Source organism: Gambusia affinis, linkage group LG03, assembly GCF_019740435.1.
Source record: "Gambusia affinis linkage group LG03, SWU_Gaff_1.0, whole genome shotgun sequence".
Classification (NCBI taxonomy): Eukaryota; Metazoa; Chordata; class Actinopteri; order Cyprinodontiformes; family Poeciliidae; genus Gambusia; species Gambusia affinis.
Genome location: NC_057870.1, coordinates 31,655,967 through 31,677,379, shown reverse-complemented (window position 1 = coordinate 31,677,379; position 21,413 = coordinate 31,655,967). Strand labels below are relative to the sequence as shown.

General features: G+C 46.0%; 2 protein-coding genes across 3 annotated transcripts; both read left to right on the top strand.

Annotated features, from left to right (window-relative positions):
* The first annotated feature begins 481 nt into the window (after nt 1–481).
* On the top strand, nt 482–4,081 carry zgc:101664 (uncharacterized protein LOC450064 homolog). The gene is made up of 3 exons (XM_044112208.1): nt 482–589; nt 1,860–2,398; nt 3,406–4,081. Exons 2-3 carry the CDS (start codon nt 1,940–1,942, stop codon nt 3,607–3,609), a joined length of 663 nt encoding a protein of 220 aa, XP_043968143.1. The 5' UTR covers nt 482–589; nt 1,860–1,939; the 3' UTR covers nt 3,610–4,081.
* Nucleotides 4,082–5,004: 923 nt separating this feature from the next.
* Nucleotides 5,005–21,259, top strand: LOC122828562 (phosphatidylinositol 3-kinase regulatory subunit alpha-like). Of its 2 annotated transcripts, XM_044112205.1 has the most exons (17): nt 5,005–5,200; nt 7,878–8,349; nt 9,218–9,347; nt 10,413–10,505; nt 10,642–10,713; nt 10,791–10,907; nt 11,004–11,202; nt 11,283–11,365; nt 14,222–14,327; nt 14,410–14,508; nt 16,265–16,445; nt 16,519–16,644; nt 16,711–16,853; nt 18,028–18,204; nt 18,279–18,347; nt 18,712–18,882; nt 18,965–21,259. In XM_044112205.1, exons 2-17 carry the CDS (start codon nt 8,158–8,160, stop codon nt 19,152–19,154), a joined length of 2,148 nt encoding a protein of 715 aa, XP_043968140.1. In that variant the 5' UTR covers nt 5,005–5,200; nt 7,878–8,157; the 3' UTR covers nt 19,155–21,259. The 2 variants fall into 2 exon arrangements, with proteins under 2 accessions (XP_043968140.1, XP_043968141.1); XM_044112206.1 differs by lacking the exons at nt 5,005–5,200; nt 7,878–8,349; nt 9,218–9,347; ... (3 more) ...; nt 11,004–11,202; nt 11,283–11,365 and adding an exon at nt 11,736–12,797.
* Nucleotides 21,260–21,413: the final 154 nt, after the last annotated feature.

Genomic DNA, 21,413 nt, shown 5'->3' with positions numbered 1-21,413 from the left:
CGGCGCTGTTCTACAGTCCCAGAATGAGTAACTGGTTGGACTGGGAGAATTTGTGGAACTTTAATGTTAACTGAACACACAACCAGAGCGGACATGGCTGCTATATCTGAGCTGCTTCCACAAACTGCTGCCATATTTTTATAAACAAGCTGTCAGAAATTGCACCGGATTACAGAATACAGATAGTCTGTCAGTGGAGACAACAGGTGTACCAGCACCGAAGTGATGCAAAGAAAAGATGCATGTTTTGTTTTTTTGTTTAAAAAAAACAAATAGAGATTTTACAAAACAAGTTACAAATACTACACCTACTAAAAATAGCATACTTGGAAAAGAGTAAGCATATTAAACATAATTTTATTGAAAGTTAAACTAATAAAATGCCTTTGAGAGATTTTAAACCAAACTCTTTATTTAATCTGCTAACCTGTTCTCGTAGGTTATTTACCTGCTTCTTTTGCCCTTTCCAAAATGGCGGCCCCGTTGAGATAAGCTGCTGGAATACGGAAAGCTCGCGAGATTAACAATGAAGCGACGTCAACTTCCACCATGTCGTCGGTGGTTCGTGTCTAGAGTCCAAGTTGATCTGGTGTGTATGAAAATAAAACATGTCTGCTCTGTTTCTGTAACAGCTTAGCTTCATGTCGACTGTTTTTGGCTCGTATGAAGGTTGTTCCTGAGCCAATAATAATCTGTTAGCAAGCTAACGGCTAAACAAGCTATAAACGTTAGCTTTCAGAGTTGCTGTTTTTGCAACTGTTATCGTGTTTATTATTAATGTTTCCAGCTGAAAATCAGTTCTACTCCAACATTAGAAATATTGTGTTATGGGAATCCAAACAAGATAAAGTGAGCTTCTGGTATTTTAGCCGCTGTAACCACAGAGACGAGAAAGGATTATCTGCTGTGTGTTTAGTTATACTCTGTTTATTGTTGTGTTTTCTGCCTTTTTAAATCTACTATATTCACAAAAATATCCCAGGTTTTTTCGTGAACACCTACGTTTTAGATTATCTGTGTTACAAAACCTTTCTCATCCAGCTTTATTTTTTAAATATTGACTGTCGATATAACATCCTGACATTACCCACCCCGGCCACAAGGTGGAGGGTTTTTAAAACAAGTGTGATGCTGTGAGTTTTTAGCTTTTATTTCTGCATCAACAGCAAACTGACCCTCCAGAATAAAAATAAAATCCATCCATCCATTTTCTGTACACCCTTCGTCCCTAATGGGGTCGGGAGGGTTACTGGTTCCTCTCCAGCTACGTTCCGGGCGAGAGGCGGGGTTCACTCTGGACAGGTCGCCAGTCTGCCGCAGGGCTAAAAATAAAATAGAAGCTAAAATATTTTGTAAATCTTCTTTTGTAAAAGTCGAGTTCATAGGAAGTCATATGGACTTAAAGTTTGATCACGATATTTTACGGTAATAATTTGATAATGATAACAGTGACGATAAAAACGTAACTATTTTTAGGTAGTTGGGTGCTCATACTCTCACAGGCACTGCTCTGGAAAAACATATTTAATGTTCCTTTGGGATCAATAAAATATTTTTGAATTGAATCACTATTTGTGATACACTTCTTTACGACACACAGAAGTTCAGTTAGTGTCACTAAGCTGCTCAAAGTAACTCAGTTTAATTACATTTTCAAATTAATAAGCATTTATTGATATTTTTACTGAGTAAACTGGAGAAAATATGTAAAGTAACAAACGGTCAGTTTGGGTGTTTTGAACATCATTAAATCAAAATTTCAATATACTATTAAATTTATTGGGATAAACGATGAGACAATGCTCGCCTCTAACTTAGTGTTTTATGGGTGAACTAAAAGCAGCGGTGTGTTTCCTCAGCCTGGCTCTGTCTGAGCCGTCATGAGGAAGAGGAGGAAGAGGACCGCTGTCCTGTCCGTCCTGTGACCCGGTTCCTCTGGATGGACCGTGTGGTTCTGCACTACCAGCCCGGCTCGGCGCTGCGCCTCTCCACCCTGCTGCAGCAGACCCAGAGGCTGCTGGAGCCGCTGGCCCTCCGGCCGCCGGCCGCCTTCAGGCCCTGGTTCCCCTGCGACTCAGCCCACCGCCGACCCATCAGACCGGCCAAACCGCCTCCCCGCATCGGCCCAGCAGGGGGCGTCCCCACAGAGAATCAGCCTGGGACTACTGACAGGACGCAGGACGTTCCCGCTCGTGTCCAACTCCGGGCACCACTGACGGAAAGAGAGGTCCCGGCAGTCCGGAGGTCCTGGAGCGTCTCCCGCCAGAGCCGAGTCCAGCTGCAGAGCCGCATGTCTCTGTCCTCACGTCTCCGTCGCCTGGTGTCCCTCCACCGGCTCCACCTGCGCCAGCGTGCCAAGTGGGTCATCACCCAGCAGAACTGCAGCAACCTGGAGGAGGTGAGCGGCTGCAGGGGCGGGGCTTCCACTGGACCTACTTCTTGTTTGTTCAGTTAGAGCAGGGGTCTCAAACTCCAGTCCTTGAGGGCCACAGTCCTGCAGTTTTTAGATGTGCCACAGGTACAAAACACTGAAATGGCTTAATTACCTCCACCTTGTGTAGATCAGTTCTCCAGAGCCTTAATTATTCTATTCAGGTGGTGCAGCAGAGGCACATCTAAAAGTTGCAGGACTGCGGCCGTCGAGGCCTGGAGTTTTTCGGCCCCTGAGTTAGAGGGAAACACACAAACCCTCCAGATGTTCTGAACACCTGGATGCTTCTTGTCCAGGTGGGACTGAGCTGACATCAGGGACTGTTAGGCTCCTCCCACTGCGCCGTAAATCTGTCCACTTTTCTCTTTTTGAAGATTTAATTTTTGAAAAATCTGGATGTTTTTCACCAGCTCACTCCTTGGGTTTGTTTAGGTGACATGAACCAACATCTGGTTGGGTAAAGGATTTTTACAGCTTCTGTTAATTTCAGGTCAACTCACACAGAGAATTATTAAAATAAGTCAATTTTTAAGATACTTTTTTATTAGTAATTTTGTCAGGAAATTTGAATTTGGAATAAAATGAAAAGAGAGATTTTATTTTTAACCCCTTCTGCTTTGGTGTCCTCCTGTCTGCCTGATCAAAAATGAAACCCAGCAGATCAGAACCAGAACTCTGGCTGGTTCGTTTCTGCTGGGATTCTGGATCTCTATCAGTTTTTTTCCGCTGAGTTCATCATTTTGGTCAGATTTCCGTCCACTCAGTGTTTTCCCGTCTCTGTTTCACCTTTGACCTTTGCTGAGTCAGGTGATCCTGAGGCCTTGTTCCTGGGTGATGCTGGACGGTTTTAGATAATAAAATAAAAACCAGTTTTGATCCGACCCGTCCGTGTTTCCCTGCAGTGATCGTCTCCAGGAAACATTTTCTGAAACTGATGATGAGCCTCGTCTTCCTTCGTCTGTCTGTCCCTCCAGGCGTGGCGCCGCCTGAGCCGCTGCGTCCGCCGCGCCGGGTTGCCGACCTGCAACGCCAACATCCAGCGGGAGCGGGCGGAGATCTGGGTGTTCTGTGACGTCCTGCACTGTGAGCAGGTGGGGCGCCACCTGAAGGACGAGCTGCGGCTGGCGGGTCGGATCCACCTGGACGTCCACCGGCTGGGGAACATCTTCAGCATGTAGACCGGGTCCGGCTGGACAGAACCACCCAAACAGGAGACAACTAGCGGCGTTGTTTAGCCCGGCATGCAAGGAAAAATAGGGACTCGTTTTAATATATATTTAGCTTGCTAAATGAATATTAGTTAGCAGGCTAAATGTGCTACATGTTTTGTTTCCAGGCTACATATTTAGAACAGGAAGTGACTCACTGTGACTTTTTTAGATGAATGAATGATGTGGTTAAAATAAAGAAAGACCCGCTTTTTTCTCTCTCCATGACCGGATCAATAACCCAGATTACTGCTGTTGGCTATTGACTGTTATTGCCTTTACACGGTCGGGTTCAGTGAGTTGTGCTGGAGTTTGAAGCAGAACCAGAGATGAAGGAGTGTGAACCGAACCGGCAGACGTCACTGACTGGGAGATTTTTATGGATCCATGAATTTTACCTGGATGAATCGATGTTTCTGCTGAATAAATCCCTGAATTCTGATCAGTTTTATTTCACTCCTTAAAAACCTGATAAACAGTTTTATCTCTGGCTGTCTTTGTTTCCTCCTGTATAAATATTTAAATATTTTTAGAGAATCTGTTTGTACTATTAATGAGTTAAGCTGAGATGTGGTTTTAGTCTTATGATTTCTTATGCATTTATTAATACACTTCTTAATGGTTGACTCCGTTATAAACAAAGCAGCTTGTTTTTCCATGAACAGCCTCTGCGGTGGCGGAAGCTGCACGCACAGCCCCGCATGATGTGCAGACAGTTTGTTCTGGAAAATCCGCAGCAGCAGTCACGTGATGCAGGAGTCTCCCAGTTTTCCTGACACAAATCACGCACACGCATCGGCTGTGGAAAGCCTGGGTTCAGTGAACACAGTAACCCCCCACTCCGCCTTTGTCTGACAGCCCTGCACGCTGCTTTAATATCTAGGTTAGCGGATGTGACGTCAGTGCCCAGCCCCCGTGACCAGTTTTAATCTGGTTTTTGTAACGTTTCATCGCAGCACATGCTGGATTAACAGTAGTAAAAAAAAAAAAGTAAAAAAAAAAAAAAAAAAATATATATATATATATATATATATATATATATATATATATATATATATATATGTATATATATATATATATATATACAATTATGACTGGTAATATTTCAACTTAAAACCCAGTTTGATCGTGATGCTAAGCTTCTCGACATCCTCGCCCATGCAGCTTTTATATTGAAGGTCTCGGCGGACTCGTTTGGTTCTGCTCAAATGTCTAATAGCAAAAATAAAGTTTCATGAAAAACCTGCGATCTAATTATATTTTTCATCTGCTACACGACAAGTTTCGTACCAGAAACTAATATTTTTAAAGGATTTGACGATGTGATCTATTTGGCTGCTTTTATTTTGACCGTTTATTCCGGAAGTGAGTGTTGCGACGAACTTGATGCCAGTTTGCTGTCGACAACCTGAACGGACACGGTCTTTCGATCTGCCAGCGTCTCCATCCTGAGGATTTTCGCAAAATTAACGGATTTTTTCGGTTCTGGGGAACCTGTGGAGGCGGTACCCATCATGGTGTTCGGAGTTCGATCTGCTGGACGGTTCGGTTGGTGAAAAAGGTAAAGAACTGAGAGCTGTTTTCCTCAGCTAGCACGGTTAGCTGCTGGTTTCCTGTTTCCTGGAGCGGTTCTGGTCGGGTTCCTGGTTCTGTCCTGATTCTGCTGCATCATAGAGCAGCTTTAGCTTCTAAATCCAGTTAACATCACGGCGACCTGCAGTAAAAACAGAAACCTCAACTTGTTTTTAGGTGAAGAACTTTAAAAAGCCGAAATGTGCCTTTAGAAACGGTGAGTTAATTTTTTCTGTTCATCACCGCAGATTCGTTACAAACTAAATATTTTATCAGTTTGAAATATTTTGAGTTAGTTATTATAATGTTGCTTTATAAGCAATTAATTTACGCATTTTTCTAAACGCCCCTATAAATGTATGTTTTGCATTAATATGGTCCGTTAAGTCGCATATTTAATAGCCTAAAATACACATAAGTTCATTGGAAGATCGTTTTAGAAATATACTTAAATATTTTTCAAAATGTCTTTTTACACACCATCAAAACAAATGTTAATGTATTTTTGAAACAGTGTTTAGAATTATTATTATTATTGTAATTCGAGACGAAATTAGATCATTTATTGTATTTTTATACTGTGTAAGTATATTTCCCATCCCTAAAATGTGCATTTTTTGTGCAGTTATTTGCAATAGGTTCCTTAGATAAGTTACATGTTCATCTATTCATTACCATATAAATATTAGTGACAAAATATTTGAGTTGCCAGTAATTAAAACTAATTTTTGATTAATTAAACATATTTAATTATCTTTATCTATTTAAACACACAAACATGGCATTTTGAATCAAGTTGATCAAAATCAGTTGAAATATAAAAACCTGATTTTGGTTGAGAGTTGATTAAAATTAATTTTTGCTCCAATAAGGGGAAGAGTGACAATTTCTCTGTTTACTTTCAAAGGCTTAAAGGAAAAATGACAAAAATGAAAGATTACTTCAACATACTGGAAGCTGTAATAACATATTTTATGGCATTTACATCAGTACAGCAAAAGTTATATAAATAAATATTGCATTAAGTCAAAAATGTCCAGGATGCAGCTGATAAAATCTACAAACCATAAACTAGAAATATTCAAATAAATTTCAGTGGTTTTTTTTCCTGCTGTTCATTTTGTTTTCCAAATTTATTACAAGACAATAATTAATAAAATGTTTAAATGGCTCAAATAAAACGTTCTAGTTCCTGAAAAAATACAAGTCAGGGGTCAGAGGTCAGCCTGTTTCCTCCTGCCGCCTGAAAACATAAATACAGCTGGAAAAACCTGGTTTTCCAATAAAGTATTCATGTTTTATTTTAAAAGAAAGTAATTAAAATGAACATTTATTTTTAGATTTAAAAACAAAGAAATCATTTTCTGGGTGATTTTATTTGAGTCATGAAAAGTTTTATTTTTCTGAATTTGGTCTTTTAGAACATAAAAAAAAATTTTAGCTGGAGAGGTTCAGAAAACATCAAAATATTTAAAATTTGATCATAAAAGTTTTATGAAAATGTTTTGATCCAACAGTCGAGTCGATGTTTGTCGAACCCCACAGACGTTTCTCCTAAATAAAATAACTTCCTCTAAACTGAGTGATTCACATGTTTCTACTTGTTTTCTATCAGCGACGCTGTGATGACTCAGCAAATGACGACCATGAATATTAATAAAACAACTGGAAAATATGAAACCCACTCAGTTTCCTAATTTCTGCCACAATCTGGCTTTTAATGACAGAAAAATAACTTTTATTTCTTTCCATGTATTAAGTTTGAGGAAGTTGTGAGTTTCTATGTTTTATCTTTTATCAAACTGATATTTTTCCACTGCTGAGAATCTGCTGAACCGTTTCAGACTGAAAACAGCTGAAACTTCAACGGCCAATCAGACGGGAGCAGGTCTTCCTGTCTTCTTCAGGTGTTTTGCGTCAGAGATTATAGAGGTTCTGGATCAGCAGGTCGTCATAAATCAGAATTGATGCGTTCAAAGAGTTGAGCAGCTAAACGACGTCCTGAGGAAACGCTGAGGCTGCAGCAGCAAAAAAACACAGACAGGAAGTGATTAGTCTGCTGAATCTGAGAGGGCTCTGATTGGATGACTGCAGCAGCCTGTATCCTCTAACCTTTAACCTGCAGCAGCCTGTAACCTTTAACCTGCAGCAGCCTGTAACCTTTAACCTGCAGCAGCCTGTAACCTTTAACCTGCAGCAGCCTGTAACCTTTAACCTGCAGCAGCCTGTAACCTTTAACCTGCAGCAGCCTGTAACCTCTAACCTTTAACCTGCAGCAGCCTGTAACCTCTAACCTTTAACCTGCAGCAGCCTGTAACCTTTAACCTGCAGCAGCCTGTAACCTCTAACCTTTAACCTGCAGCAGCCTGTAACCTTTAACCTGCAGCAGCCTGTAACCTTTAACCTTTAACCTGCAGCAGCCTGTAACCTTTAATCTGCAGCAGCCTGTAACCTTTAACCTGCAGCAGCCTGTAACCTTTAACCTTTAACCTGCAGCAGCCTGTAACCTTTAACCTTTAACCTGCAGCAGCCTGTAACCTTTAACCTGCAGCAGCCTGTAACCTATAACCTTTAACCTGCAGCAGCCTGTAACCTTTAACCTGCAGCAGCCTGTAACCTATAACCTTTAACCTGCAGCAGCCTGTAACGTGTAGTTTGTCCTCCAGCCTCCAGGTGGCGTCGTGTCCCCCTCAGATGTGTCGTGTGACCGCGGCCGGCCTCCAGCTGATGCAGCAGGAAGCTGCGTGTGTGACGGCGCGGCGGTGGGCGCAGCAGGAGGGATGACATGGAGAGCGGAGAGACGCGCGCGCAGCTGGAGACGCCATCTTTACTCTCTTCTTGCCTCTAGAAGCTCTCAGGACGTCACAGGAACGTATTTTTCTACCGTTTTCTACCCAGAGCTGATTTTTGCTTCGAGCTGTGAAGCCATATTGGACCGGCGCCGGGATGAGCTCCGAGGGCTTCCAGTACCGGGCGCTGTACGACTACAAGAAGGAGCGGGAGGAGGACATCGACCTGCGCGTCGGGGACATGCTGCTGGTCAGCAGGGGGGCGCTGCTGGCACTGGGCTGCGGCAGCGGAGACGAGGAGCGGCCGTCTGAGATCGGCTGGCTGCCGGGCTTCAACGAGACCACGCAGGTACCGGTTCTGACCCGCCACAACTCTGCCAGGGCCGGTTTCTCTGTCTGTGACCTTTAACCTTTGAGATGATGTCATCAGTGTTCAGTCTGAGACGACGTCATTAAAGACAATCAGTTTCCACTCAGTCCTTTGGGATTTTTCTGGACTCTGATGTTGCCATGACGATAAATTACTAACATTAACGCAGCTCATAACTATTCATACCCAAAGATTTCTGCATAACTTTATTTATTCTGGTGAAAAGAAAGAAATCTCTATCGGTCATAAAATCTAGAAAATTACACATTTTTTATTAGTTTCTAGTCAGACTGGGACTTTAACACATTTTAACAGTTAATCACATTTTTCTCTTTCTGTTCAACAGTTCCAGCGGGAACCTTTGTGTTTGATCGTTTCCGGTACGCCTGTAAATCTGACACTCGATAATAAACTTCACTGGGTGATAAATTGAAATATTACGGTTTTCCAGTAATATAATGGGAAAAAAATCTTTTTAATTCTAATGAACATTTAACTTTGGAACATTAAGATGTTTAAAATAATCCAAATTAAACAAACAAAACAAATGAAATAAATTATCTGTAAAACTCTAGACTTTTATCGTCCTGTTTTAGTCAAAAGAGAAAAACAATAATTAATCAAAATGGAAATTATTGAGCTTGTTATGTGATTTATTGATTTATGGATTATTGTGTTTAAACACATCCAGCTGCTTCTGCTCCTAAAATGACCTGATGGGGAAGTTTAGGATGAAATCCATCAGTGTCATATGTCTCATATCTGTTTGTTCCATAAATTAGCAGTAAAATGGATTTTGGGTTGGAACCGCTCAGTCAGGTTCTGGTTCTGGTTCTGGTTCTGGCAGGAGAAAGGCGACTTCCCAGGAACGTACGTGGAGTTTGTCGGCAGGAAGAGAATGTCCCCGCCCACGCCGAAGCCCCGCCCACCCAGACCGCCGTCCGCTGCGTCCGTGAGGACCGACTCAGAGTCAGAGGGTGAGTCCAATTTCCTGGTTCTGATTCTCTGTGAGGCCCGGTCCAATCAAACCTTCTGCAGCGATCCGGACCGTCCCAGCTGACGGAACACAACTCGACTGTTTTCTGCTGTCATCGGTGCAGCACAGGAAGTGTGTGGGTGTGTGTGTGTGTGTGTGTGTGTGTGTGTGTGTCGGTGTGTGTGTGTGTGCTTACTGTCATCACCTGCCTGTTTCACAGAACTGCGGCTCTTCTTCCTCTGGTTTCCTCTCAGAAACAAACGTGTTGCAGGTTTTAGCTCTCTGCCTTTCAATGACCAGCAGCTGCATTTTGTTTCCATGGAGACGAGGAGAGCTTCGTCAGCCTCCTCCTCATATCTCCCAGGATCAGCAGCTCATTCAGACTCGTCGTTTTATCGATCCGCTCTGCCGGTTCATCTGGATCCGTTTGGTTCCTTCCGGGTCGTTTTAGCAGCAAAATGGTTTCATCCCCATAACTTCATTATTCAGTTCGATTCTGTTTCACTCGTCAGAAACTTTTCACTTTCTGAACATCCTAAGAGTTCTGGACATCGCTAACTGAACAGCTAGCATTAGCTAATGCTATGGCATTAGTGATAGCTATGCTAAGGCATTAGCTATGCTAAAGCATTAGCTATGCTAAGGCATTAGCTATGCTAAGGCATTAGCTATGCTAAGGCATTAGCTATGCCAAGGCATTAGCATTAGCTATGCTAAAGTATTAGCTATGTTAAAGTATTAGCATTAGCTATGTTAAAGCATTAGCATTAGCTATGTTAAAGCATTAGCATTAGCTATGTTAAAGCATTAGCATTAGCTATATTAAAGCATTAGCTGCAAACCCACAGAGGACTGATCAGAATCCTAACGGCTCATCAGCAGCTTCGGCTCGGCTTTACTAGCATCTGCTGCCTGAAAGTCGGAGATCTGGGTCCAGAACCGAGCCGCCAGAACCAGAACCTGGCTATGTTTGTGCAGAAGTTCTCTGTTAGAACTTTTTGGACCAGATGGCGCCTCTCATCTGGGTTCCAGAACCTCCATGTTTGACTCTGTGTTTGTTGCTCAGGTTTGGTTCTGCCGGACCTGCCGGACCAGTTCGGCCCTCCAGACACGGCGCCGCCACTCCTCAGCAGACTGATGGAGCTCATAGAGACCAAAGGTAGGCCCCAGCCGACCCGGTTCTGCTGCTCCACCGAGCCGGATCTCTCTGTGGAACTGTTCAGAACCAACAGAACCCAGTCTCTACTGGACCTTTCAGCGTCTGGTCATCAGATTGATATTGTGTGTCTCTGCAGGTTCTGACAGCCCGGTTCTGTACCGCAGCATGAGCGGAGGGGTTCTGGACACCAGGCAGCTGGCCGACACCGGTGAGGAACCAGAACCCGTCCTGCGGCCCGGCTGCGGTCCGCTCGGTTCCGTCTGACTGAGGTGTGTTTGTGTTCAGAGCCGGAGCAGCTGGACGTGCCGTCGCTGTGTGACGGGGTGGTCCGGTTCCTGCAGGACCTGCCCGGTCCGGTCCTGCCCGCCTCGCTGCAGGCCGACATGATCCACGCCGTCCAAGGTCAGCAGAATCAGAACCGGGCCGGCCGGCGCTCCTGTCAGTCAGGGGCTGGTGAAACGTTCTGACCCATTTTAATGTCCCTGGTTCTGTCCACAGAGGTCCGGGACCCGGAGGAGTGCGCGCAGGTTCTGCGAGGCGTGGCGAGCTCGCCGGCCTGCCCGGCCCAGTTCGGTCTGACCCTGCTCAGCGTGGTCCGGCACCTGGCCCGGCTCTGTCTGCACGGCACCAGGAACCAGCTGAGCCCGCGGGTTCTGGCCGAGAACTTCAGCCCGCTTCTGTTCAGGCAGCCTGCTGGGTCGGTACCTGAACCCAGAACCTTCCAGCAGGTCCTAACGGTACCGCTGGGTCTCACCGGGTCTCTGTTGTTCTGTCCAGGTCCGATTCCGCTCTGGATCCTCTGGTTCAGGTTCTGGAGGTTCTGATCACCAGCGAACTCAACATGACCCAAGCAGCACCAGGTAACTCCGCCTGATCCCGGTTCTGGTTCTGGTCCGGCTCACACTGGTCACTATAATCTGGGTTTTATTCAGCATCTTTTTCTCTTTCTTATTTCATAAACAAAGTTAAAGCAGTTTATCTGGGACTCGTCGCCCCCTGGCTGCAGCCGGCGGTGCTGCAGCTCAGACACAAACATGGCCGCCGGACGTTTTCTTCTTCTCTGGATGTCCGTTTAAACTTTGTTAAAGGCCAAAGTCTGGAGCTGCTTCAGGTTAGGGGACTGGACTCTCGGGAAGGTTCTGGTTCTGACGCCCGGCGCCGTTACACAAACATCCATGCTGTATTAATTACATTTAATCCTACAGATAATCTCTAAAATAATCCAATTTAATCCAGAGAAACCGATGAACAACAATCAATTCTGATTAAATGGAAATCAGATTTAATGTAATAAATTGTAATGAATCGATAATTACAATTCTTGTCAACTAATTTAGTAAATAATCAATAACTGGAGAATTCAGACTCTAAACAGACCAATTTACTGATTAATCAATGCTGTCGGTAAAAATTAAAGGATGACGGTCACCTGACCGCTGATGGCTTCCTGCCGCCACAGTTCACTTCCTCATCTGGGGACAGGAAGCAGCAGGAGTTCACTTCCTGTTTCAGCGCCACCTGTTGGTCTCTCTACTTCTGGTTCTGTCCAGATCAGCCGGACCGCTTCAGGTTCTGACCAACAGGTGGAGCTGCAGCTCCATCCAGCCGCTCAGGTGGAACCTCAGAGTGTGTTACTGCGTGTGTGTTACTGCGTGTGTGTTACTGTGTGTGTGTTACTGTGTTGGTATAAAACACCTTCGGGCCTGTTTGGGTAAAAAGGCAAGCTATTCCATATATAACTGTATAGGTGTTATAGGTGTGTGTCACACTGTGTGTGTGTGTGTGTGTGTGTGTGTGTGTGTGTGTGTGTGTGTGAGGGTTCTGCTCGTCCCTCGTTCAGTCGGTCAGACCACTAGCTGAATCGATGACATCATCCATCCCGGCGGTGACAGATGATGCTGCGGAGGAGGAGGGTGGGGGGCGTTGCCGTGGTGATATCCCTGCCTGCGTGTGATTGGCCGAGGCCGGCGGTGATGTCACACATCTCCAAGCTGCTGTGCCGATCTTTGAACAGAGGCAGAGATGGAGGCAGGCGGACGGAGGGGAAGCTTCAGCGCCGATGAACGGAGAGATGCTGCCTGGTTCTGACCTGCAGCTCAGCCGCTCACCCTGCTGCCAGAACCAGAACCAGAACCTGGAGGGGCTGACATCCGGGTGTCAGAGCTGAATCTGCAGAGGGGGGGTCGTTTTACCCGAGAGCCGTCATGGACCGGGAGCAGCGGGGCAGAACCCGGTCGGAACCGCTACTGGGCCGAGACCAGATCTTGTGCTACATTAACATGCAGAGACCAGGTAGGGGCTGCGGAGGGCGCTCTGATGGGTTCAGCTGGCTCCAATCAGGTGACGCAGCATCAGCACTGCCGTCGTCATGGTTACCGGCTCGTTTGGCTGATGTCATCATTTGATCAGGATTCCCAAAATAAACATTTCATCTGGTTTTTACAGCTTAAAGAAAGAATCAAACTTTTCACTGTTGCTCCAAAAAAAAGCCTTAAGACGCCCACTTCCTGTCTGACTTCCTGTCTGACTTCCTGTCTGACTTCTTCAAACTTGACCACAAAATCTGATTCTGGTGGAAAATGTCAAATTATTTTTAATGTTGGTGAATTTATCACCATTAAGCAGAAATGTTACAGTAACTAAAACTGGAATATTTTTATGTTTTACATTTCAAAGCGACAATTTGGTGACCAACAAAGCAGGACAACTAGCGTCCAGAATACTGTCCAGTTAGCGTCCAGAATACTGTCCAGTTAGTGTCCAGTTAGCTGTCCACTCAGCATCAAACCGACTTCAGAAAACCAGCCTCATGTCAACATCTGCTGACATCACACTCTGTTTCCTGGTTGATTTGCTCCAGATGTGTAGATAGAAACGCGACATTGCAACATTTTACAGTTTGCTCAGAATTGTCGTGAGAACTGGATGTTACCATGGTTACTAAGGCTTCAGGACCGAGGAAATGTCTCTGACTTTCTCCTCCAATCAGAGCTCAGATCTTCTTGATCAGGGGTCCCCAGACTCGGCCTCCTGCATGTTTTAGTGTCTCCTTGGTTTAACGCACCTGAATGTGATGATGGCTCGTTAGACGGCCTAAGAAGAACATCGACATGCTGAAAAGGTTGTTGGTGTCACCAGGGAGAGAATAAAACGTGCTGGATGCAATCGGCCCTCCAGGACTGAGATTGGTGACCCCTGATCTTGATGATCTGAGCAGAGACGATTTATCGCTGGTTACCATGGTTACTACTCAAAATAACTTCTGTAGAGATCTGAGCTTCAATTCCTGTCTCTAACCAACAACCTGGTTGAATAAAACGTGTGTGGACCAGTCAAAGTAAAGCAGTTTTTAGTGATCCAGCAGTCAGAACATCAGATGGAGATTTTCCTCTGGCTGTTTTTAGAGCAAACGAAATGTTTGTTTCAGAATGAGTTGTTCTAAAGTTCCCGGCACAAAGTGATTAAAGGATGAGTAAAAAAACCTCCAGCATCCTGAAGACAAATTTTATCTGCATGTTCAACTTCCTGCCACATGATCTGAGGTTTTATCTCTGATCACTCGTCAGCAGAAAACTGACTAAAACTGAACAGAAAGCAAAAGCTGCCTTTTCTCATTTCCAGAAACAAACCTGATAATGTTAGCTTCCCGGAGACGCTGCGATGCGTCGTCGGCCTCTTCCATCATTCTCATCGTTTTTCTTCTCCCTCTGCTGCAGCTCTGCCTCCCAAACCAGTGAAGGCCTCCACTGCTGCTCCCCCCTGCAGCTTCAACAACAGCATCTCCCTGCAGGACGCCGAGTGGTACTGGGGGGACATCTCCAGGTGAGACATACCTGTCCTCTGAGAGGGCGGGGGTCTGCAGAGACCCCAGGGTGACTGTCCGTCTGTCCATCTGTCTGTGCAGGGAGGAGGTGAACGAGAAGCTGAGAGACACCGCCGACGGCACCTTCCTGGTGCGGGACGCCTCCACCAAGATGCACGGAGATTACACCCTGACCCTCAGGTAACGACCCGTTACCTCCCACGCCCCGATACCCATCAAACCGACTGTTACCCCAACGTCTTTTCAGTCAGACGTTGTTTTTACCAGTCCAGTTTCAGGTTATTTTAACGCTCATGGAAACAGTTCTTCTGCATCAGGAGTTATTTTACAACTGAGCATCAAAAATGAGTTTAATTTGGGATTTTATTTTATTTATTTATAGTTCTCATCAGTTTTGTAAATGTAGTCAGAATCAGTTCTGAACTGGGGCGTTCAGGTCTTTATTCTCCGTCACGTTGCTGTTTTCTGGGGAATCTTCATTCTGAATGTTTAATATGTAACTTAGCCCCGCCCCCACAGTGAAGGGGTGGGGCCAGGAGAATCTGATGGGCGGGGGCTGGTATAGGGGGGCTTGGCAGATGGTTGCATTTTTTCTAAAAAAATAAATAAATAAAAGCAATTCACAACATTTTTTTTTTTACTTTAATTGTTTTAAAAAGTTACTGGCAAAAGATATTAAGACAGTTTTTTTTCTTTTTTGAGAAAAAGCTACCAAATAAACTACAGACTCATTAAAAAGGAAGATTAATAACAAATATAGTGACTTTTTGGAAAAAAACAACCAATAGGAAAATGAAGCTGCAGTAGCCACTGTTCCACCCAAAGAGGGCAGCACTGAGGTGGTTTTGGAATTTGCAGATCTGACCTTATGGACCCGTTCGGTTTATCTGCCTGAGACGACTCATGAAAACCCGAGAACAGCTTCTCATTTTTCTTCCCATCAGAACAAAATGTGCTGAAATATAAAAACAGTTTGGATTCTAACCAACTTCCTTTTTTATAGATTCTTTCCAAAACATCTTCAGATCCAAAGAGTCAGAATAATTTCCCAGAAGTTTATTATAACTGAGCTGAACTCATTTTCTCCCAGTTTGAAGCAAAGTTTAATAAATTCTGGTTGTCATTTACTTTCTGGAGTTTGTCTGATCTGATTTCGTCACCAGAAACCCGATCAGCTGCTGCTGCTCTGAACCCCATTCACAAGCATCTAGAGCAGGGGGGGGCAACTCCAGGCCTGGAGGTCCGGTCTGCTGCAACCTTTAGACGTTTCTCTACTTCAACACACCTGAGTCACATAATGAGGTCATTAGCAGAACTCCGGAGGGCCCGACCGGTTCTCCGGAGGGCCCGACTGCACTGAGGAGGAGATTCAGCTGTTGGATTCAGGTTGTTGGACCAGGGAGACTCTAAGAGCTGCAGGACACCGACCCTCCAGGACCAGGACTGACCACCTCTGATTTAGATGCTCCAGCAGAAGTGTCTGACTGATAAACCAACGGTCCAGAACGCTGCTGCTGGAGTCCTGACTAGAACCAGGCAGATAGAGACACCACCCTGTTCTACATTCCTTCACTGAGAGACTTTAAACTGCTAGTAGTTTGTAAATCACTGAACGGATTAAAGATCTGCTGCTGGATCAACCTGCTGGTTCTGGTTCTGATGCAGAACCAGAACCAACATTCAGCTTCTATGCATCATAAATCTGGAACAAACGTCCATAAAACTGTAGAAAAATGATTTGAAACATAACAAGTGAAACATCAATCTTCCCTCTGATGCTCCTGGAGAAATGTTTTGTTGCTTTTTAGTGTTTTTAGGATGTAAAACTCTGTTTTGTTGCTCAAACGTCAGATATGAATAAACTTGGCTGACTGATACGGCAGAGCGGTGGCGCCCCCTGCTGCTGGGACAGTAAACATTCTGGTTCTGCCTGCAGGAAGGGAGGCAACAACAAGCTGATCAAGATCTTCCATCGGGAGGGGAAGTACGGTTTCTCTGACCCGCTGACCTTCAGCTCGGTGGTGGAGCTCATCAACCACTACCGCCACGAGTCTCTGGCCCAGTACAACCCCAAGCTGGACGTCAAGCTGCTCTACCCGGTGTCCAAGCACCAGCAGGTAGGTGTCCCCACCCGCCCCGCAGCCTGCGGCGCCGCGGCCCCTCTGATTGGCCGGCCGTGTCGCCCCTCAGGACCAGGTGGTGAAGGAGGACAGCGTGGAGGCCGTGGGCAAGAAGCTGCACGAGTACCACCTGCAGTACCAGGAGAAGAACCGCGAGTACGACCGGCTGTACGAGGAGTACACCAGAACGTCGCAGGTACGCTCGGCAGGACGCCGCGCAGCCGGCGCTGAGGACGGTGTCTAACCCCTGTCCCCCCCCCAGGAGATCCAGATGAAGCGCACCGCCATCGAGGCCTTCAACGAGACCATCAAGATCTTCGAGGAACAGTGCCAGACGCAGGAGCGCTTCAGCAAGGAGTACATCGACAAGTTCCGCCGTGAGGGCAACGACAAGGAGATCCAGAGGTGGGCTGTTACCATGGCAACCACCTGCAGCACACACACACTGGAGGCTGGGTTGCTATGGCTACAGAATGAGCTGGAAGAACAGACCAGCTGATGAATTCAGTTAGAACGATTCGGTTCTAAACCTGCAGCTCAGAACCTGAAAAATATTCCTGCCATCGTATCAGTATCCATCGTTTCTTATAGGTAGTCCTGCCGTTGTTTTCTGTCCGCCGGTCTCTTTACGGTGACCGGTCTGTTTATGGTGACCCGTCTCTTTACGGTGACCCGTCTCTTTACGGTGACCGATCTCTTTACGGTGACCCGTCTCTTTACGGTGACCCGTCTGTTTACGGTGAATGTTTTCATCTCCAAAATATTTTCATCCCAACACCAGAGTCAGGTTAGTGTTACATGAAACTTATTGTACCAAAATAAAAGCCTGTAAACAGCCAATGATCAGCTGCAGGAAGGAACTGATGGTGTTGGGTTTTCAAAATAAAATACATTTCATGATATTTAAATTCATTTCAGGCTGTGATAATGGTTAGTATAAGTACACAATTATAATTTATGTTGCTTTAACATAAAAGACGAGAAAAAACATAATTATTTATCTTTCAGAGCATAAATCATAGAACTAGAATGAATAGATCAGTCCCACTGTCACCAATAACCCATCTAGAATTTCTTTCAGTATCGAGTACAGAAACATCTGTGGTTCTGACCAGTTGGTTCTGATCTGGTTGGGTTCTGGCCCAGTTGGTTCTGATCTGGTTGGGTTCTGGCCCAGTTGGTTCTGATCTGGTTGGGTTCTAACCCGATTGGGTTCTGACCCGGTTGGTTCTGACCCGGTTGGTTCTGATCTGGTTGGGTTCTGACCCGGTTGGTTCTGACCCGGTTGGGTTCTGGCCTGGTTGGTTCTGACCCGGTTGGGTTCTGGCCTGGTTGGTTCTGACCCGGTTGGGTTCTGGCCCAGTTGGTTCTGGCCCGGTTGGTTCTGACCAAGTTGGTTCTGACCAGGTTGGGTTCTAACCTGATTGGGTTCTGGCCCGGTTGGTTCTGGCCCGGTTGGTTCTGACCCGGTTGGTTCTGGCCCGGTTGGGTTCTGGCCCGGTTGGTTCTGACCCGGTTGGTTCTGGCCCGGTTGGGTTCTGGCCCGGTTGGTTCTGACCCGGTTGGGTTCTCTCTGAAGGATCATGGAGAACTACGACAAGCTGAAGTCTCGGATCAGCGAGATCGTGGACAGCAAGCGCCACCTGGAGGTGGACCTGAAGAAGCAGGCGGCCGACAACCGGGAGATCGACAAGAAGATGAACAGCATCAAACCGGACCTGATCCAGCTCCGCAAGACCCGGGACCAGTACCTGATGTAAGCCCCGCCCCCAGACAGGAAGCACCGGCGGCGGCAGGAAGTCGACTCTAACAGCCGTGTGTTTGTTCCAGGTGGCTGACCCAGAAAGGAGTCCGGCAGAGGAAGCTGAACGAGTGGCTGGACCCCGAGACCCCAGAGGAGTGAGTTCTGACCCGACCCGACCCGATTATTAGAGACGCTTTGACTCTTTTTAGGCCAGAGAAGAAGAATCAGAAACCAAGAGTTAGAGAGCGTGAAAAGACAGGAAACATTTGGGTCTAAAAACAGACGGACCACCTGGTCAGACATTAACAAGGTTACTGAAGATTGACAGAAATATCTTTAAAAACCAGATTGAAACTGAAGGTCAAAGGTCACACAGTTTCTCTAGGAGTTCAGAAGCTGAGAGGCTGTTAGCCAGATTGGTTGTAGCAACAGAAATATTAATGTCAGAAAAATGTTTTGATGAGACCGGAGTGGTGTTGGTGGCGTTTCCATGACGACCCGTCCTGCCGCTGTCCGCAGTGAGTACAGCACGGTGGAGGACGAGGAGGACCTTCCTCACCACGACGAGCGGCTGTGGCGTCTGGGGAACATGAACCGGCTGCAGGCTGAGGGCCTGCTGCGCGGCAAGCGGGACGGAACCTTCCTGGTCCGGGACAGCAGCAAGCCGGGCTGCTACGCCTGCTCCGTGGTGTAAGCCCCGCCCCCACCTGCTCACCCACCTGTGGGCTCCAGGCTCCCTCCCTCACCTGTTTCTCTCTCTCTCCCCCCTCAGGGTGGACGGCGAGGTCAAGCACTGCGTCATCAACAAGACCGGCACCGGCTTCGGGTTCGCCGAGCCGTACAACCTGTACGGGTCGCTGAAGGAGCTGGTTCTGCACTACCAGCACACATCGCTGGTCCAGCACAACGACTCGCTCAACGTCACGCTGGCCTTCCCCGTCTTCAGCCCGCAGCGCCGGTGACCTCTGACCTCCGACCCCAACACAGTGTCACGCTGGCCTACAGCTCACAGTGACCCCTGACCCTGTATGACCTCACTCAGGCCAACTTCCTGTCGGTCAGAACCGATCTCCTCTCTGCTGGGATCATACGGGAACCAATTAAAACCCAATAATCAATATCAGATATTCGTTGACCCGGGCTCAACACACTGGTGAAGCAAGATGGCCGCCCTGGACATTGTGACATCACTCTGCACTGCGGCTGGCGATTATTAGTCATCCAGTATTCTATCGATTATTCTCACCATTAATGGGTAATCCGGTAAATATTTGATGAGCTTCTGGTAAATTCGACCATAACAGCAGTATTAATATCAGATATCGGCCCAATTTTTCATATTTACGCTTCCCTACCGATACTTTTCTGTAGTTTAAAAAATGTAACCGTAACAATAATAGCAAAATTTTTAAGTTAACCCGGACAAAATTATACAAAAATCTGAAATTATATTTAATTTAATAATAAACCAGCAGCCTCACAAAGACCATAGGACAGTTTATAGGTTCATCTCCAGTAAGTTTAATGGATGAACTCATTTATAGCTTCTGTGTTAGCGACGGCAGTGTTCAGTGTTTCCACTCAGCTGCATGAATGCACCTGCCGCGCTCTTCACCGCCACCAGGCTAACGGCTGCTGGACTCCAGACATCCAGACAGTTAATCCAAGAAACAACAAAACCCCAGACATGATCATAAACCAATGAAATCCTGGAACAAAGTTAAAAATGGGACGTCATGCTGCTAGCATTAGCACTTAGCAACAACTCAGAGGAAGTGAGAGCGCTGAGCTGGAAGACGGTGCGCTAAATAACGAAACATAACCAAATCTCCAGGCACATAATTTACCCAGAGGGATTTTAATAATGTCAATTCTGTGGTTGGAGGAATCGTTTCAGCTGCGTTGCTATGGAGCCCAAACGGCCCGTCGGTCGATCCTCCAACCGGTTCTTCAGAAACCCGATCCATCAATCACCTCCCAGACCTAAAACAAAACCTTTCTAGCAATAAATCTGCCTGACGGCGCCCCCTCCTGGTGGCTGACCACCCTGGGGGACCATGTGATCCCGACCTTAACCCTTGACCCCAGCCTCCTCAGTCAGCAGAAGTCATGATGTCGGCCGTTGGGCGACTCGTCCAGAACTTTCCTGAACACTGTGAACGCGTCAGAACTCATCCCGTCCTACTTCCTGTTTGGTTCCAGGGTGAAACCCGACCTGGTCTGGTTGTGGTTCTGGTTCTGGTTCTGGAGAGAAATCAGGGAGAAAAGAAGAAAAGCACCAAAACCTCTGGAATCATTTCAGGACCAAACGTTTGTTTGGACTCCAAGGGAGTCGAGATATTTTTCCCTTCTGTGATTTTTGTTTTTGTTCCGGAGGAAAACCAGGTACAGAAGCTGAAACTGTGGCGTTACCGTGGTAACCGCCTCTGACAGCTTCGCTTCCAGGGGATTTTGAAATAACTTTTAAAACTGTTTGTTTTTTGTAAAAGGACGAAAGTCGTGCATGAAATGGGAACTTCTTCTTGTTTTTCTGTTTCCTGTCTGCTCTCCGGCGCCAGCGCTGATGATGATGATGATGATCATGAAGATGATGATGAAGATGATGATGATGATGATCATGATGATGAAGATGCGTCGAGCGAAGCAGAGCCACCAGAAACGTTTGGCTCATCATAACGTTGAACTCTGAAGTTGAAATCTTGAATCTGTTGAACTTTTATTTCTGGTTTCTGATCAAGTTAAGTCCAAGCTGCAGGTTTGCTTTAAAAATTAAGCTAAAAGGTCAGAGGTCAACTGCAGCCATGAGCTTTTATGTTTTATTTTGATCAGAGGAGAAATTAGAGCAACGAATAATTAGGATTGTTAAATAAAGAAAATCTTTTCTGCTCTTTTCATATTTATTCTGTTACTGTTTGTTTCTGTTTCTGAGAGCTAAAGGAGCAAACAGAACCTGGTCCGGTTCTGGTTCCGGTTCTGATCTTGTTCTGGCTCTGGTTCTGACCCAGATGTCTCTTCCTGCGTTTTGGAGTTGATGTTTTGATCAATAAACTCCAGGTTGTGGATTTTCTCTCTGACTTCCTGATCAGCTTCAGGTATCGCCATGGCAACGCCACACTAAGCTCACCTGCTGGTTTCCTCATCAGGTCGGCTTGATGGAGACAGAAAAATAAGACAAACCTATTGAACAAAAATTATTCAAAATATTTAAGTTTCTCTGTTTT